At 54.2% G+C, this 18,712-nt stretch overlaps 1 protein-coding gene across 1 annotated transcript in view; it reads left to right on the top strand.

The window, feature by feature from the left end:
- The window catches only part of LOC142062822 (ankyrin repeat and fibronectin type-III domain-containing protein 1-like), a 235,807-nt gene extending 225,152 nt beyond the window's left edge, over positions 1-10,655 (top strand). Inside the window, exons 14-23 of the mRNA XM_075105883.1 lie at positions 1,298-1,430; positions 2,617-2,736; positions 3,131-3,346; positions 3,698-3,864; positions 4,178-4,328; positions 5,073-5,241; positions 5,490-5,656; positions 6,227-6,437; positions 6,751-7,418; positions 9,461-10,655. Coding sequence (XP_074961984.1) covers positions 1,298-1,430; positions 2,617-2,736; positions 3,131-3,346; positions 3,698-3,864; positions 4,178-4,328; positions 5,073-5,241; positions 5,490-5,656; positions 6,227-6,437; positions 6,751-7,418; positions 9,461-9,748 — 2,290 coding nt within the window. The 3' untranslated portion in view covers positions 9,749-10,655. The remainder of the gene's footprint in view (positions 1-1,297; positions 1,431-2,616; positions 2,737-3,130; positions 3,347-3,697; positions 3,865-4,177; positions 4,329-5,072; positions 5,242-5,489; positions 5,657-6,226; positions 6,438-6,750; positions 7,419-9,460) is intronic.
- Positions 10,656-18,712: the final 8,057 nt, after the last annotated feature.

Genomic DNA, 18,712 nt, shown 5'->3' with positions numbered 1-18,712 from the left:
CAAGATGATCTGCTCCATGACCTTTCCTGGCACCGAGGTCAGGCTGACAGGCCTGTAGTTCCCTGGATCCTCCTTCTGACTCTTCTTGTAGAGGGGCTTCACATTCGCTAGTTTCCAGTCATCTGGGACCTCCCCGGTTGACCAGGACTGCTGATAAATGATGGAGAGTGACTTGGTGAGCTCCTCTGCCAGCTCCCTCAGTATCCTCAGGTGGATCCCTTCCGGCCCCATTGACTTGTGAACATCCAGGTGAACATCCAGGTGAAGGAGCAGGTCGGTGACTGCCACCTCTTCAACAGCTGGGACTTCATTCTGCATACTAGCTCCACCTCCCAGCACAGGGGCCTGACAACCCCGAGGATGACCAGTCTGACTATTAAAGACTGAGGCAAAGAAAGGATTACGTACCTCAGCCTTCTCCTCCTCTTTCCTGGCAAGGTTACCTTCCGCATCCAACAAAGGAGGGAGATCCTCCCTGGCCCTCCTTTGTCACTGATGTATTTATAAAAACATTTTTTGTTATCTTTAACGGTGGCAGCCAGTTTAAGTTCCAGCTGGGCCTTCGCCTTCCTAATCTTTTCCCTGCATAACCTCACAACATCCTTGTGGTCCTCCTGAGTCACCTGCCCCTTCTTCCAAAGGCAATAAGCTCTCCTTTTTTTCTTGAGTTCCAGCCAAAGCTCCCTATTCAGCCAAGCCGGTCTTCTCCCCTGCCTGCTCGACTTACGGCACGTGGGGATGGCCTGCTCCTGTGCCTTTGAGGCTTCCTTCTTTAATAACATCCAGCCTTCCTGGACTCCTTTGCCCTTCAGAACTGCCTCCCAAGGGACTCTGTTAACCAGACGCCTTAACAATCCAAAGTCTGCCCTTCTGAAGTTCAGGGTAGCGGTTTAGCTGACCCTCTTCCTTACTTCTCCAAGACTCGAGAACTCTATCATGTCATGGTCGCTGAGCCCAAGACAGCCTCCGACCACCACATCACCCACCAGGCCTTCTCTGTTCGTAAACAGCAGGTCCAGCGGGGCACCTCCCCTGGTTGGCTCGCTTACCGTCCCTTGTGCTGGCCACGGCATCGGCCATGGCATCAGCTGTGGCATTGGGCCAGGCTCACCTTGCTGGCAGTGTTGGGTTCCTTTTCCTGCTCCTGTACTGGCCGTGTGCCTCTTCTGCCATGGGCTGATGGAGAGGAGCTGAGACCTGGGGCAGGGTGTCTACTCTGTCCTTGGGAGAGAGATCCTTTGGGAAATGAAGCTGGCAGCTGGGGGTGACAGTGATGTCTGTCTTCCCTCCCATCCAGGGGCCTTTACCTGACAGCCATCTTCTATAAGGATGACAACATCCTGGTGACCCATGAAGACCAGATCCCTGTGGTGGAGATTGATGACACCTACTCCTGCCTGCTCATGCAGGATTTTCTCTGGTTCACCAAGGTGGGTGGCCCAGGGACACTGTGCTGTGTGCTGGGGCACAGCAGCACTGTGTCTCCTGACAAATCTGCCTGCCACCCTCGATGCTGCTGAGATGACACCACCACGTCTTCAGAGTGCCTTCATTGCAGCACCTTCCCTGGTGCTGCCCATGCAGGCAGCTGTGCCCATCATGCGTGGGGTGTTGTGCGGCTCCTGCCAGGGCTGGCTGGGTCTGATTTGGGGCTGGGAGCAGTATCAGGGGACACCCCGTGTGCACAAAGTGAGCACGAGCTACTCCAGCTACTTGCACCAGACAACACAACATCTGGCAGCTCCTGGGCTCCCCATCATTGGCTCCAGGACCTCTGCTGTGCCTCTGCCCTCCCACACTCAGCGGGGCAGAGTGATGCTGAGAGCCAGTCGCATCCCAGGAGTGCCCGGGTGAGCCAAGCAGACATTGTGCACCACCGCTGCCTTCAGTTGGCAGCAGCCTGCTGTCCGCCCTGGGCACTGGGGCTTGGCAGTGCAGGCAGCCCACAGGCTTGCTGGGCTTCAGCACGGACTGAGAAACCACCAGGGAATGGCATTTCCACCTGAACCCCTGGAAGCCCAAAGGTGGGCGATGGACCAGCGCCATGCTGGGCAGGCTGTGTGCCGTGATGGGTGAATGATGGACCAGTGCCGCACTGGGCAGGCTGCCTTTCCACAGGGATGCCAGCGGCTTCTCAGCTGTTTAACTGCTTCACCGCAGCATCCTGCCATGGCAGCTCTGCCTCTGTTGTACAGAGGAGGATGTGCTGGGTGCTGCTGCCAGGTCCTCCGCTGTCAGTAGGCTTAGTGAAAGGGCAGGCAGGCAGCTCAGGGCCAAAATCTTTTGCTGGATGGTCCTTATCTACTGAGGCAGAAGGCTATCTTCTCCCTTCTTCTCTTGACTCTCTTCTACTCAGTCTTAAGAAGGTCTCAGTCCTAGATGAAGACAGATATCTGAGGGGACACGGCATGGTGCTACCTTTTGGTACAGGCTCTGGAGGCATCTCAGGGAGCCTGTGGCATAGGAAATCGCACCCCTGCTGAGAGGTGATATGTGCAGGTGCATGTTGCTAACCCAGCTCAAAAAGAAAGGCAAACTGATTTCCCCAAAGCACTTTTGTGTGAGCCAGCTGCAGGCGGCAGCAGCTGGTGGTGACAGCCCTTTGGTGTGCTGCAGGTGTCATGCATGTGGGATGAGATCCTGTGGCTGCGGCAGTGTGTCACCGTCTCCCAGTCGTCCTGTTCCTGCATCCTGCAGACACGCTTCAAGATGCTGCTGGCCATCTCACAAATGCAGGTGAGAGTGGGCCTGAGCGGGTAAAGTGAGTGCTTTTTGGGGGACCACTGTGGGCTGAGCTCCCTTGGGTGCAGCACGTGCATGTGCCACAGCCAGGAAAACTCCAGGATCTGCCAGTCCTGCCCACAGCTTGGTCAGTGGCAGGACCGGGTGTCCCTGCCTTGTCCTTCTTGGCAGGACCCTGGTCATGGGGTGATAGGATGTCAGGCTTCATGACAATCTCATGCAGAGGGACTGGGGGCTGTTGGTGAGTGCTTTGCTGGGCAGGCTGGTTTCCAGCAGGCAGAGGGGAGACCCCCAGTCATGTCCCAGCTGTCCAGACCCACAGAGCACTGTGCCTTGAGCACGTCCCCTGAACTGCTGCTTTCTCCTGCCCTTCCATCCCATCACGCAGGGGCTGCTGGGCATCCAGGACCTGGGGCAGGTCTTCTTCGAGCCTGTCAAAGACAAACAGGGAAACATACTCATCGTCACCCTGAAGGAGGTGAAGACCAACCAGACCTTTGAGAGCGTCCGCTGGGTTCCCATCTGCAAGCTGCAGACCAGCCGCAAGTCTGTGTCCTCCCCTGAGGAGCCCACTGCTCTGGACACGCTGCTCATCTCTGTCCAGGTGCTGCGCTGGTCCTGTCAAGGCAGGGAATTGCAGTGGGCTACTTTGGGGGACCACCAGTGCTCTCTGCCCCCCCTCAGGCTCTAAAGGCCACAGCAGAGCCCAGGGTACAAAGGGTTTGGTCCTGGCTGCAGGCAGAGGGGGAGCAGAGCCCAACCAGCCTGCAAAACCCTGTTGCTTTGCGGGGAGGCATCAGGATGGTGCTGGATTCATCCTAGCGGCACCGGATTGTATCTGCTTTGCCGCTTCCCTTATGCTAGCTGAGCTGGCTGTGCTCCAGCACCTGACATGAGGGCAGGAGAGAGCCCTGCTGTGAGGACTTGCTTAATCCAGCAGTGCCTTTCTCCTCAGGACAAGCTAGCTTACCACCAGCAGAGCAGCCATGCCCTCTCCCCAGGCCTCTATCTGGGCTACTTGAAGCTCTGCAGCGCCGTGGATCAGATCCGAGTGTTGGTGCCGGAGCGGCTCCCCAACATCCTGTGCCACGTCAAGATTCGCTCCAACCCCAACATCTCCAGGTGGGACTTGCAGAGCTGCTCATCCAGGGCAGCCAGGCTTCTCTGTCCCATTGAGCTTGAGAGCACCCATCACCTCCTGCTTCTGCTCCTGGCAGCAGCATAATATGCCCTCTCAGCCCTGCTGCCTGCCATGCAGGGCAGCCTAGAGCTGCAGCAAACCAAGGTCCCCTTCTACCTCTGCAACTCTTGCATCCCTTGGGGTGCTGCACCATCTGGGGAGGAACAGCCGAGCCAACAGCTCTCGTAGCAATTGCGCATCCAGATCCACCCCAAGCTGCTCCTCCCTGCATGTGTCTGTCTCTCCCTTCTCCAGGGAGGAGTGGGAATGGCTGCAGAAGATGGCCAGTGTGGAGGAGCCCGTTCCTGCAGAGCTAGAGACTGAGACTTCCCAGAACCACTTGTTTCAGGAGCTCCAAGTGGCCATCAAGGAGCTGATGACCCTGGTCAACATCCCATTGGAAGAGGTACAGGCAGGTGCCAATGTCTAGGGAGGAAGGAGGGAAAGGAGCCATGCAGCATCATGCTGGTCACCACAGCAGGCAGGGTACCACAGCCCCTGGTCCCTCTTTGGGGGCCTGAAGCATCAGATTTTAGTCTCATGCAAATAGAAGGCAAGTGGTGGACATCCAGCACCTGAAGCATCTGCCTGCCCAGGGACAGTGTCCACAGGAGCTGTTTGTCTTACCCTCGCATGTACCTCCGAAGCAAGGATGGTGAATCTGGGTTTGCATTATTGCCTGCCTTGTGGTTTGGTCCTGGGCTCAGCCCTTGCAGCATGAGACTGGCCTAGCTCTGCCCCTCCAAAGCAGGACGGTCCTGGGCCAGCCATGGGATGGAGCTGCAGTCTCCTGGGCTAGACTCCACAGGGAGAAATCCCTCCTCCACCATGCTGAGTATTCGCTGTGAAGGTGTGTCCACCAGCCCCAGCGCCAGGCTGAGTGGCTGTGAGGACACCACTCTGAGCAGGGCTGAGACCATGGCTGGTAGCACTTCTTCTCTGAGACCCTGTTGTAGTGACTTTGGCCCGTAGTTTAAAGCCTTTTAGGAGAAGTAAGAAAGATGATGACGATGATGCCAGAAGAAAGGAGCCTCTGGCTCTGTGCTGAAACAGCAATGTCCCCTGGCCATTGACTCCTCTGTGGATGAGGACTCAGTGGAGGGCCCACCAGGTGATGTTTGCAGCTGTAACCTGCAGGGTCTTCTTGCAGGCCAAAGATTTCCGTCTGTACAGCCAAGAGGTGCTGGACTTTGGGGGCCAGGTCTCATTCCTCCTCCTGCTGCCTCCATCGGATGATGTCTGCACCGCTCCGGGCCAGAACAACCCTTACACCCCTCGCTCCGGCTTCCTCACACTGCCGCTGCAGATCTTCGAGCTAGGTGAGGAGAGAGGGTGCCAAAACCCAGCCTTGCTGGTCTCCTTGTCCTCTGAGACCTCCTGAGAGCTGGGACAGGCAGTGAGATGTGCTGGAGCTCCCTCACCTCCCCCGGGAGAGGAGGGATGGAGGGGGATGCTGAGGGGTCTCCACGTGAGCTAGAGTGTTGCCTCCTCCCTGCGTTGGGTGACTGCGGAGGAGCCCATAGGGCATCCACAGCAAGGGACCTGATATTTTTCATTCCCTTCCCAGTCCACTTCTTCACATATGACCGGGAGTTCATTACCCAGTACTGCCAGGTGTCTGCCCTCCTGGAGCTGGAGTCACTTCTCTCCCAGCAGAGCCTCAGGGAGGCCTTCTCCGATGCTGAGCTTTCCACCGCGAAGCAGAGGCACCAGCAGGTTCAGGACTACATCCAGGTATGCAGCAGGGGAGCATGCTGGGAGGGTGCCAGGCTCAGTGGTGCCCCTGGACATGGCCAGGACAGTCATGCCCTGGACAAGCTGCAGGAGCATCCCCACTTATGGCTGTTCACTAGTGTTCCCAGCCATGACCCTGTGGGGTTTCTCTGACATGGCAGACAGACAGCAGCAGGCAGGGCTTTGTCTAGCAACTTCTTTCTGCAATGATTACCTAAAAAAGTCCTGATTAGAGAGTCGGAGGCTTCTGCTCTGCAGGTTCCCACCTTGCTAGAACAGGGTCTGGAAGTGCGTTTTGCGATGGACATGTGAAGGGGCACCCCACGCTGCCCCCTTTCGCAGCACTCCTGCCTGCAGCAGACAGGTCCTGCTGAACCAGCAGCTGCTGGTGGTCGAAGCAGCGTCTTCCCACCTGAGAGCATTTTCTTGGGATTCCCTGACTTGGGGATTTCCCAAGAAGTCACACCCTCTTGGGAAAGGTGTGTGGGGAGAGCCTGTGTTTTGCTGCGGGGGTTTTTTGTTGCTGTTGTTTGCTTGCTGAAAGGAATCCTTCATTTCCTATTTTGGCAGCAAATGGAGGAGATCTGGCGTGAGATGCGCTGGATTATGGATGCCCTGCAACATGCCCGATACAAGCAGCCCTCCTGCGGAGTGTCTCTCAGTGGCTTCCTCAGTGAGGCCAGTGGTGCAATGAAGCAGAAAACCCGATCCACCTCATCCCACCTTGACTACCTTCCCTCCCCGGCACCCTCTCCAGAGACCAGCCGTAAGCTCAACTCTGGTAAGGACCTGCCTTTGTAAAGCTCCTGCCTGGTGGGCTCAGGGCTTCCCATGATCGGGGGGAATGGGAGGGCTGCTCTGGCTGGCTGCACCTTGGGAGTGCAGGCAGGGCCAGTGCCAGGAGTATGGGCAGGGCAGTCAGTCTCAGCTGGGGCAGGATCTGCTCTGCCTGTGCCTTGATGAGCACTGGATGGGTATACGGCAAGGGGGTAAACACTCACGGGCTTCCTTGGATGCCATCTGGTGCGAACCCTCAGCCAGGCTTGCCAACAGCAAGGCTGAGTCCCTCTTTGCTTCTCTTACGCCCCTCACAGACTCACATGGGCTGTCAGATGAGGAGGGCTCCTCGGAGGTTTTCCTGGCCACCGACAGCGACTATGATTCCAGCAGGGCACAGAGCCCGAAGGAGCTCGACCTTGTGTACTCCTCCTCAGGGCCCGAGTGCTGCAGCAGGAGAGTCACCCGCACCCTCCAGGACAGTGCTCCAGACGTCCTGCAGACCCATGAGCTCAAGACCCCACCGCCGCCACCACCGCCGGCGGAGGCGCCCCGGCTGCCCCCTGAGCTCTATGACAGTGACTTTGTCCTGCCCAGCCGACAGATCGAGCTGCTGCGCATCACAGAAAAGCGGCAGGCGTACTGCGTTCGAACCAGCAGCCTGGACTTCCCCAAACCACTCTGCCAGGCAGCCAGAAAGTCCTGCCCCGGCTCAGTTGACAGCTCCCCAACAGAGAGCAGGACCGCGGGCCACTGTGGCCAGCTCAGGCTGGGGACTGGTTCAATGCCCAGCCCTGAGTGCGGCCAGGACAGGCAGGGCTCTGAGCCTGTCTTCCGGATGCACTCAGCCGAGTGGACTCAGAGCTTCCAGGAGCAGCCGGAGCAGCCCAGGTGCTTGGCCGACCAAGGGAAGAAGCCAGGCTCTGTCACCCTACGGGTCTGCCCTCAATATGAAACCGGACTCTCCAAAGATACCAGTGTCAAGGTACTGGAGCCTGCAAAGGGCAGTGTTACGGCTCTGCTGTGTCCAGATGGAAAGGGCTGGCAGGATGGGGAGGCAGGCGGCGAGGGCACACATGCCCCTCTCCTGGCACTGCCCTCTCCATCCTCCACCATCTGGGAGTGAGGTCCCCTGGAGACCCACAGCACTCCCACCCCGCATCCCTTTGTCCCTGCAGCAGTGACAAGGCTCCTGGCAGTGCAGGACAGGACACATGACTCTGTGGGAGCAATAGCCGCTGCTGCAGAAGGGGTGAGCCAGGGCTACGGGTAGGGTATTTTGGGGGGACAAGGCAGTGGTGCCGTGGTTCAGCTCTCAGTCCGTGGTTCAACGGCTGACAGTGGGTTAGTGCCAGCCAAGGTGAGCAGAGCATGAGCAAAGGTCACACTGATGGGTTTCCTTCATATCTGGGTGTTCAAACACATCAGCCCCCTGGCCAAAATCCAGCTGTCATCTGCCCTGCCCTGGCCCTGGCCCTCCCACAGCTTCCCCTCCCTGGGTTTCTGCTCCCCTCCCTCCAGCCCTGTGTGCCTTTGGGGAAGGGAGAGCAGGAGCTGCTCGTCTCCAGCCTGTGAAGGCAAGCAGACAAAGCTGCCTCCTTGCTGCAGGCGTTGGGGTCCATCAGAGCCGCTGTGTGACCTGGTTCCTCTCCCTGAGGGCTTTGCTGCTGAGAGCTGCCCCCCCCCCAGCTCTGATCACCCTCACCTGCTCCAGGTGGGATCCCCTATGGAGGAGGACCCCCAGGGCACATGTCTTGGGCAGGTCCCCCTCTGTCTGTGCCACCTCCTTTGCTCCCAGCCACGAAGACCCTTCCCCTCTTGAAATTTCCCTTTCAACATTCCTGTTGCCTAGAGTGGAGGCTGACGGAGAAGCCCATGCGCAGCCTGCCCATAAAATGGCAGAGGAAGGACAGAGCTGACAGGCTGATGGGTTTTATTGCTGGGGAGTTTTGATAGCTGGTTTCTCCGCACCCAGCGGGGATGTTAGAAGCAGAGGGGAATCTGACTTGCAGTATTTATTTTTCATTTGAGAAATTACCATAGATTTCTATGCAACTGAAGCGCAGCCCTCGGGTTCCTGGCGGGCTGCCCACGTGGCTTTTGAAGTTGTAAAGCTCTGGACACGCCTGCTTGAAAGCATTTTACGATGTTCTTCTCGAAGAAAGCCGAGTTCAAAGGAAAGGCTCCTCGGCTGGCATAAATCAGCTAAGCCCTGCGATGATTGTTCGGAGCTGGCAGGGCTCACGTGGGCCGAGGGCTTGGACCACCCTGCCAGGGCACTGCTCACAGCACTCCACAAGCCCTTATGGATGTGCCAAAGGAAACCGTTGCCTTGCCCGGGCGAGGATGGATGTCCCGCTTTAGGGCCTTTGAAGTCAAGTAGCAGGCTCCTGACAGTCATTAACAGCCAGGGCCCAGATGAGTTTGTTTTCTCAGCCATATTTGGGATTCAGAAGGCAGTCCCCAAGAAAGCAGACAGGGAGAGCGAGCGTAGCTGTCGGTGGGAGAACCCCAAGCTTGTGAACAGGATGAAATTTGGCACCACTTCCCAAAGAGGCTTCAGTTCAGCACTGCTTGTTTGGCAGAGCTGTTGTGGTTCAGCTGCTCTGACCATCTGGATACTTCTCTCAAGAGGGACGTTACGCACATGCCTCAGTGGTGCCAGGATCAGGGCTGGGGCTGAGCCCTGTCTGGCCGCAGGTAATGGGATGGTGGGGCATGCAGAGTGGAGCAGTCGGGCCGTAGGTGACATGTGCAAGAGTTGAGCTGTAGGGACTCGGAGCGTGCAGTGGTGACAGGAAAGCGGTGCATGAGGTGGGGCCCTGGCACACCAGGTCTCCCTGGGCACAGTGGGCCTGGGGCTCTGCATCAGGCTGCTGCTGCTTGCTCACCAGGCACCTTTGGGCTGGCTGTTTCACCACCCTAATGATCACCGCTGTGGGACACACCATGTGCTGCCTCTGGCCCCCGGTTCCTCCTCGTTCCTCCCCCTTACCATCTATCTCTCCCACCTTTCTCTTTCCGCAGCTGCACATCACCAGCCAGACATCTGCTGGGGAGGTGGTGAAGCTAGTGGTGCTTGAGATGAATGACATCTCCCGTGGCATTCTGGGCGGCTCAGCCGCCTTCTGCTATGGTGAGGAGCAGCTGGAGCACTTCGGACTGGTGTTTGCCTCTGATGAGAGCGAGCGGTGGCTTCCCGATGACTTCTTGCCTTTGTCCCTCCAAACCACCTGGCCCGAGGGGCGGTTCTACGTCCGGATCAAGGAGACGTCCCCTCTGGTGCTCCAGTACGGGCCAGCGACCACCGTATGAGAGGAGGCGAGCTGGCTGGGCGGCACAGGGACCTTAGCTTCCAGAGAGCAGACAGCTCGTCTCTGATGCTTCCTTCTTCCACAGACACCCTCTCATCAGGCATCCGCACGGTGGAATGGGATCATACTGGGTTGTGTGTTATTTGTTTGTGTTATTTTTTTACTTTTTTTTTTTTTAACCAAAGACATCAAGACTCACTTTTTCTGACTGCAGAAGAGGAGGGTGGAGTGCAGAGACCTCAGAGCTTGGGAGGAATCTCTGCAGGAATGGAATTTTTGAAAGTAAACATTTTTAAGGGGAAGGGGGGAGAGAGAGGAAAAATATTACAAGAAGAAGCAGCAATACCCTTTTTTTCTTTCTTCTTTTTCTGAAAAGCCTTGTCTGGGATTCACTGAAGGCAAAGCCACAGAGGATTGCTGGGGAGGGTTGTGGTGTCAATGAGGAGAGGGCACGAGCCACAGGTTTTCTTATCAGCCCTCCTTTCACTATACCTGGATAAACAATTCTTGCACATAGTTCTTGGAACAAAATGATATTATTATTTTTTCCTGAAAAAAAAAAAGAATAATAATTGTCCTAGAGACGCTGGAGTTGTGTAAGAGGTGAAGACACTTTGACTTGTTTTAAAGGCAAAAGGAACCCACACAGCCAGCCCCATGCACACACAGATGTGCACACAGCTGTGTTGATACCACCACTAAGGTTTGCTATAGGGCATCTACTGCAACACCCCGCGCACCACCTTGGGATTTCTTTTCCTCCTCAGTTGTCGTTTTGTTCTGGTGATTGTGCTTGGCCTCTCTTGTATGTCCTATAGCATGACATTTTGTTAGCCACTAAGTCTCTTGTTAACAAGGTTATTTTTCTGATCTCCTGTGGTCCATAGTAAAGATTGCTGCTGACTGCATATCACTCTTTTGTTTCTTGTGGCTTGATGTGTAGTGTTCTTTCATCCCCCAAATAAGACCTGATTTCAAGGGCTGGGTTCATCTTTCCCAGGAGCATTTAATGGGATGCTTTCCACCCAGTGGAGGTTTATGTTAACATGTAAATCGCATGTATGGGAGCAAAGTGCAAGTTAAAAAATATTTTCTGGGCTTCGTTGCTCTGTAAGGCAGTAAAATAAGCTTTGGCATGCAAAGGCAGTCACCTCCACGTGGTGTTGGAAACCCTATGGTTGTAGGGCCCAAGCATCTGCAGTTAAATGCATTAATCCAGTCCTGCAGCCACCACTGAGGGAAGAACACCAGGGGAAGAGCGTGGAAGGCAGTGAGAGCTCACAGCTGTATTGCAGCTGGCGCAAACACTTTCAAGTGAGCAGCAGCAAGCAAGGTGCAAGGTTGGCGGGCCTTCGCAAGGTGAGGCTCATGTTGCCAGTGCCCCTTTAGCAGCCACCTTGCTCCCCTTCTCTCTGCATGGAGGGATTAGACCTGGGCAGCAGACCCCCATCCCGGGGTGCTGGGGTGAAGGCAGGGGCTCTGCAGGCAGCCACGCAGGGTCTGCCTGCTGACTACTGTTAGTCCTTGGAGGTTTGTCGTTCCTCGCCTTGCTACAGAGAGCCAGTGGCACACTGTGCAGTCTGGGCAGGAATATATCCCAGCACGAGCCCTTCACCACCCCACGTCAAAGCCACTCTGAAGGGGAGGATCGTGTGCCAGCCCCTCAGCTGGTGCAAATCAACAGCACTGCATTGACGTCAGCACAGACACCACCATGGGACGTGGAGGCGAGCGGCAAAGGAACATTTAAAAAGGTACTTCTCCTACCTTCTTTCTCCTTCGCTCATCTCCTGCCTCAAGTGAAAACCAATCCCACTTTCCCAGGTCAAGGAAGAAACAGTTTGGTGAGTGTAGAGGTTCTCATGGAGTTTGTCCTTGTTGGGCATCCATGGGCATCGACATTCTGAAGAGGCAGGAGCTTCAGGGTAGCCCTTCCCTAGCAAGAGCCTTTTCACATGTGTCACTGGCGCTCAGAGCCTGGGGCAGGGGAGAGGGAAGGCACAACTGGTGGAAAACTACTAAGTGGCTTTCCGGAAGTCACAGAGTAAATTCGGTATTAGAGCAGGGCTACGTACAGAAGGATACATCTGTGTTCCTGATGCTCCTGAGCACGGATCCATGCAACTCTTGCTGCCCTTTTATTTGACCCCAGAAGGGAAAAAGGCCTCCCCTTTTCTTAAGCAGTTGTTCTCCCCTCCTAGAAGTCCTGCTCCTTCAAAAGAGATGGAGCCATGACCCAAAGCCAGGTGCTGACTCTTTGGCCAGGTGGACATGGTGCAAGCTCTGCCGCTAGACCCTGCTGGGATCTGGTACCCACATTTCTCAGGACAGAGCCCCTGCCCATGGGAGGGTCTCGCTGGCTGTGCAGTGCTTTTCTGCAGGAGGTTCTCTGGCTGCATAGCAGGAAGTATCACTTGGCTACAGGGAACAAAAGCAGTATGTGGTTCTGTGGAAGCTCCTCCCCTTGCCTGGAAGAGGAAGATGGAAAGAGCAGGGGCCTAGGTAGAGACAGAGCTGGATGGAGTCAGAGTAGGAACAGTGGGAGTTGCATAGCAGTTGTGCAGGACACTCCCCCCCGCAGCCCCACCCCACCCCCCCGCTCCCAGGGGCACTGGGACATGTGATGTCCTGATGGAAGCTTCACTCGTCCCCCAAGCACATCTTCAACCCTGTGAGATGGACTTCGCGGACACCTCTGCCCTTCCCTGGTAAATGATACACGATAAGGTGGGGCTACCATGAAGTGCAGAGCAAAGACAGCCTGGGTGAGGAAGACGTGTTTCTGGGGCAGGCTCTGCTGCATGGCGTTTCTCAAAGAATGGCACCTTCAAGGTGGTTGCATCTTTTCACGCTCTCCATCTCTCTCTGGGTGGCTTCATGAGCACATCCCAGTGTTTTCCTTCCAAATGGGTCTTGAAGCCTTCAGACGCTCTCCTGCCCTACCCCATGGCCAAGGATTAGGAGCAGAAACTGTGTAGACTCTGTATGCGGCAGACTCTATCATCTCAGTGCTAAGGGCTGTGGGGAGCTGATGTAGCTGCTTGAACCAGCCTGGAGCCACGAGCTGTTTACATGAGGGTTGGTTTTTAATATTTGAAGGCTGTGTCACACGCACGCTTAAGCAGGGTGGTGTTGCAGTTAAAACTGCAGCTTAGTGGCTCAAGGCCCTAAGGCACGTTGAGGTTCTGGGTTAGGTGGCTCAAGCTCTGCTCTGTCACTTCTTCACCCCCATGTGCCTCAGTTGCTCTCTGAGCCCTTCTTTCTCCAACCCAAAGCCATGCATGTGGCAGCAAATGGCCAAGCAAGGCTGGTACAGGGCTGACAACCTCCCACCAGCTTCAGCATGACTCTCTGGGCAGCTCGCACAGCACAATGAGGTGTTGCTGTCAGGTGAGGAGGAGCAAGGGCAGTCATTCTCAGCAGCAGAAAGATTAACAGCATTTTCCCTGGTAAGTATCCTCGTACTAGTGGCAAAGGTTTGGTGAAGGGGCTTTCTTGGTGGGACCAGCCTGGCATTCACCACTTGTGGTGTGTGTACCACGGCACAGGTGATGGGGGAAGATGCCCAGAGCACCTGGCCTCAGCCCCCCTCTCTCTCCTGGCACAGGAAAGGAGTGGAGGTAGAGCTGGAAAAGGAATAATTTTGCTTGTAGCAATCCCTTTTTTCCACTATTTTAAAGGCGCAGGCTGTACACCAGGAGGGGCCTGGGGAGACTGTGCCTGCACAGACATCACTGTCCCTGCAGTGCCTGTGTCCCCAGTACTGCCAGCCACAGGCACTGCCAATATCCAGGCGCAAACACCATTGTGCCCGTATGTGTGTGCACCCACCCGCATGCCACAGACCCACCTGAGCCCAGACAAGCACCTCCTGTGCATACTAACCCCCCCCCACCCGCATGCCACCCAGACACCCTACACGCACACACTGTCTCTCCCTGGGTGCCATACACCTATACACCCTGGACAACCCTGCATCCTGGTGGATGGGGCATCCTTAAAGCTCTCATATAGGTTAGGGCAGATATGAGCAATGCTTATCTGGGAGATGGAGCAGAAACAAGGGTCTGGGAGAAATCGAGAGCAGTCCATTGTCCACAAATCTGAGCTCAACAGGGAAGCTCACTATGTCAACACTACTTGTCTCCTGCTGACCTTAAGCCAACAGCAGACCAAATGGCTCTGGGCTTTCCCTCCCAGCTGGCAGTATGCAGGGTCTGAGGGCAGCAGTGGGCATCGCATGGGGATGCATTTCCTACCTTGCAGGGGCGGCAGGGGCCAGTCTCTCCTACTGTGGTTTCCCTTTCCAGGCACCGAGGAGCACCAAAAGATGACGCTGCAGAACAATTTGTACTTTGTGAGGGTTTTTTTGGTCTCTTTGTGAACATCACTTGCATCACTAACAGTGTTTAAATGCAGATCAGTGTATTAGTTTTTGCTGTTGGCAACTGTCAAAGCAAAACATCCACTTGTCCAGTCCAGCAACCATGTCTTCTGCTCCCTCCACTTGGAGGTAGACCCAGGTCCAGAAGCTCAGCTGGAGAAAACTGGAATACTTCTATGAAGGTTAATTATAATGTATTAATTTACATCACCAGAAGACCCATCCCTGCATAGTATTTTGCTCACATTGTATGGATTCATAGAAATAAACCTGAATTGTGACACACAATTTCCTCCCCAAAATCAAGAGCTTGTTGGCATCAGTTCTAAAGCATCTGCATTTCTTTTCTCCCGTCCAAAGGGAGTTGCTGAGTTTATCAGACATAAATCCAGCTTTGTGTTTCCCAAGGTTTGGCTCTCTGAGTCTAAGACATGGTGGGGTAGGGGGTGGGGTGTTGGCTTTTTTTTTCTTGCCTTTTTCTTCCCCCTTCTTCCTGCCCCCCCCCCCCTTTTTTTTTTTTTCCTGGGACACTTCTCTCTTGGGTTCCTGCTTCAGAATTTCTTTCCTTAGTTCTAGTTACAGGGGAAAGATAAAGAGATACCCTTTCTATAAAGCAGCTGCAACGTCCACAGCGGAAAGATGCTCTGAGCCGGATCCACTGAAGTCGGTGGAAGCCTTTCTTCCCTCAAACAGAAGGCAAGAAAGCGAGCAGGAGCCATGCCAGCTATCCAAAACACAGTGGAATTACATGCAATTACTAAGTTAATTATTGCTCTATCATCTGTAGGAACTCTGTGCAATTACTGTGCAGTTACATAGACCGTTTATCTATGTAGCTTATAAATAGAGTTGCCGTATAATTGAAATGTGGTGTGATCAGATTTATGCTGGGTGAATCAAGGGGTTGCTGAGTGCCCACAGTTTCCATCCCCAGCACGGATGCCCACTGAGGAGGCAGCTTCGCTGAGCAGCCCCTGAGCAAAAAGCACTGTTGGCTTGAGGCTCACTGTCAAGTAGCCTTTACTTGGTCAGCCCAGGTTTCTCCGAGAAACCACACACTGGTGTACTCTGTACGCTGTGGGCAAAGCCACTTCCCATGTGGAGCCAGGCTGGACAATGCAGATTTTAGACCAAGGTTGCAATTTCCCAACCACAAAGACACTTGGATTAGAGAAGATAGGAGTCCTGGTAACGTTAGCACCATTGGAAAGCCCCAGCTGACTTTGGTGTGTCTAGGATTTTTTGGCCTGAGGTTCTCCAAACCCACCTATAGACCAGGTAGAAAATATCTCTTTCCATCCCATGAAAACTCCCAGGACACAGGAAAGTGTTCTGTTCCCAAAGTGACCAGAAAAATAAAACACCATGAAAGCAGAAACTGAAAATGCAAAAGTAAAAACTCATGAGGAAGCAATAGTGCTTTATTATTTTATTTTCCATTAAAAAAACCCCAACCACTAACTTTTTTTAAACCAAACTAATTTTCACTTGAAAAACCAATACATGGAAATAAGCCAGTGAATATCTACAAGTTTGTTCTAAATCAAGAATTTTGGAAAATACCATTTGTTGAAACCAACAATCTATTATGAACATTTTTATTATGGCTAAAATGGCACTTTTGGTGGGAAGAAGAAAGAAAAGCCAAACAGATGATGTGTTATAACGTTTTTGTATGGTTATTCCCTCAAGCTCCAGCTTAATCCAATAGACTGTAAACCACATGCTTAAAGCTGAGCATGCACTTCACTGACTCAGGCTTCAAAGAGCCCTTGGAGATGCAAATGTATTTGTCCTGAAGTAGTTTAATTTGATCTGCAAATTGGTAGCAACAAGAGTATGATTTTCATAGAATCATAGACTCATTAAGGTTGGAAAAGACCCTTAAGATCATCGAGTCCAACCGCTAAGCTATCACTGCCAAGTCCACCACTAAACCATATCCTCAAGCACCACATCTACCCTTCTTTTAAATACCTCCAGGGATGGAGACTCAACCACCTCCCAGGGCAGCCTGTTCCAATGTTTGATGACCCTTTCAGTGAAGAAGTTTTTCCTAATATCCAACCTAAACTTCCCCTGGCGCAGCTTGAGGCCATTTCCTCTTGTCCTGTCGCTTGTTACTAGGGAGAAGAGACCGACCCCCACCTTGCTACAAGCTCCTTTCAGGTAGTTGTAGAGGGTGATAAGGTCTCCCCTCAGCCTCCCCTTCTCCAGGCTAAACACCCCCAGCTCCCTCAGCTGTTCCTCATCAGACTTGCTCTCCAGACCCTTCCCCAGCTTCAGGCCCTTCTCTGGACACGCTCCAGCACCTCAATGTCCTTCTTGTACTGAGGGGCCCAAAACCAAACACAGGATTCAAGGTGCGGCCTCACCAGGGCCGAGTACAGGGGCACGATCACCTCCCTGCTCCTGCTGGCCACACTATTCCTGATACAAGCCAGGATGCCATTGGCCTCGTTGGCTGCCTGAGCACACTGCTGGCTCATGTTCAGGCAGCTGTCAGCCAATACCCCCAGGTCCTTTTCCTCCAGGCAGCTCTCCAGCCACTCCTCTTTGCTCTTCTTTGACTGTGTTTGAGCTGCTGGACCTCGTTCCTAGACTTGCTGTGCCGCTGTTTGAAATGGGGTGGTGGGCAGCAGGAGCTATAGCCACTGGCTAAGAGCAGAGCGGTGTTGTACATGTCCTGCAGCTCCATGCTGGGGAGTAGCTGGCTGACACCCACTTTTCAGCTGACTCAGCCCCCGGGAAATCCCAAGCTGAAGCGGGCTGTCGAACCTGCAGGGGATCACAGCAGCTCTGCTGTCTAAGTGCAGTTTGCTGTGGGAGAAATAGCTGCAAGCGCTGCTCCTCAGCCAGCCACATTCCTCTCTTCCCCCAAAGCCCCGTGTGGTGCCGGCCACATCCAAACCACAACAGAGCACTCTGTGCAGACAGATGTCACCGCTGCTGCTTTCAGTTGTAGAGGGTCCATGACCATGATGGTATCAGTTGACCTGATTCCCAGCATTTTCCCTTAAGAGAGCTGGTTTCCAACAATGCCTCAAAACTGGAAATTAAATCCACTGAGGTCCTGGAAAACCACCCCACTGAGCTCTGACCATGCTGCATGGAGAAGGGGACAGAGATGGACAGTGTCCCAGAAAGGATTATCAGCATGTGCGGTGGTTCCCGGGTGAGTATTGTGGTGGGGGAGCATACTGGGAGATGTTATCTCCCCCAGTGTTGCTCTATTCCTGGCCCAAGCACTGCTGCTCCTGCTTCTTCATGGCAACATGCTCAGTTAAATGCTCTATGTCAAGAACAAACCCAGCCCGCTCCCCCACAGCACCGTTCATCAATGCAAAGCTCAGCATGTCATGGGGTGGAGACTTTCATGCAACAGCACAGCTCAGATGAGGGCAACACTTTTGTGCATCCTGGCTTTTCGCTCTGCCCACAGTTTACCCTGTAATGACACCAGTAAGCTGAAACCAGGTGCTAAAGTCTAAAAAATTTATCTTAAAGGCTGAGGGAAATAACCAACTAATTATAGATCCATATAACTTTAAAGAAAACTTCCCTTGGGTGGCATTTGGAAGAGCAGCCACAAATACCATATGTGTTTGGGCACAGCAGCAAGGGAGGGAGAATACACCAGGGTCCCACGGTTGCATCCTGCAGAGTCAGTAAAACAAGAATGTGGCTCTCACCACCAGGCTGGTGAGCCCACCCTGGCCATGCCCAGTTGCATCCTCTTGCAGGGGCTACCTGGTCCTGCCATCCTGCCCTTGCAAGCACCAAGTGTTTAGTGACCACATGGTGAGGTGGTGGTACTCAGCATGCTCAGACCAGGAAGAAGGGTGGGAGGAGAGAGGCGGGTGGCTTGCCTGCATGGTGGGACCCAGTGCTGCAAGGTCTCCTGGAGGGGTTCAGCTTTCTTGGTGTCTAATGAAGGGCTCTGCAAGGGGACAACCCTGTGATGTGGCCTGCAGTCTCGCCACTCTAGGCTGAGCACCGAGCATGGATTAATGGTGCACCCAAGCTGCCACAGGGATTTAAATCCCAGGTTTTGTCATTTTGGATGTAAGTGGAAATGTACCTTTTTGCACCAGCCTGATGCACAAATATTTGCACAAAGTCTAGGATGCGGGATTGTCTGGCTCAGGGTCAGCTGCTGGCATGTGCTGCCATGACAAGCAGAGACGAAAGCATGCTAGCAGAAGGCTGTGGGCTCTTGCTGGTCAGGCCTGATCGCACAAGATGCGGACGGTGGTGCAGACAGGCAGCTGGGACACTGCCAGGGGTTGAGGTTCCTGGATGCCCAGAGGTTAAGTAAAATAGAGGTAGAGAATGTGTTGGGTAGTCTTCAGGAAACACCCATCTGGACAATTTTTGTGGTGGTGTTTCTTTCAAGATGATTTTCCCAGCCCTCCTGCTAGGTTAACTCAAGGTCAGGTCTCAGTGAAGTCAACTGGAGAACTGCCCTTGGCACTGGTGGGACCAGAGATTTGGCCTAGGATCAGGATGCTGGGCAAGGGGTGGTGATCCACCACTGCAGGGAGTGCCTCTCCCAGCAAGCACACACGCAGCAGGTCCCTC

The sequence above is a fragment of the Phalacrocorax aristotelis genome, chromosome 10 (assembly GCF_949628215.1).
Source record: "Phalacrocorax aristotelis chromosome 10, bGulAri2.1, whole genome shotgun sequence".
Lineage (NCBI taxonomy): Eukaryota > Metazoa > Chordata > Aves > Suliformes > Phalacrocoracidae > Phalacrocorax > Phalacrocorax aristotelis.
Note: the sequence above shows the minus strand (reverse complement) of the source record. Positions and strands in the feature narration are given on the sequence as shown.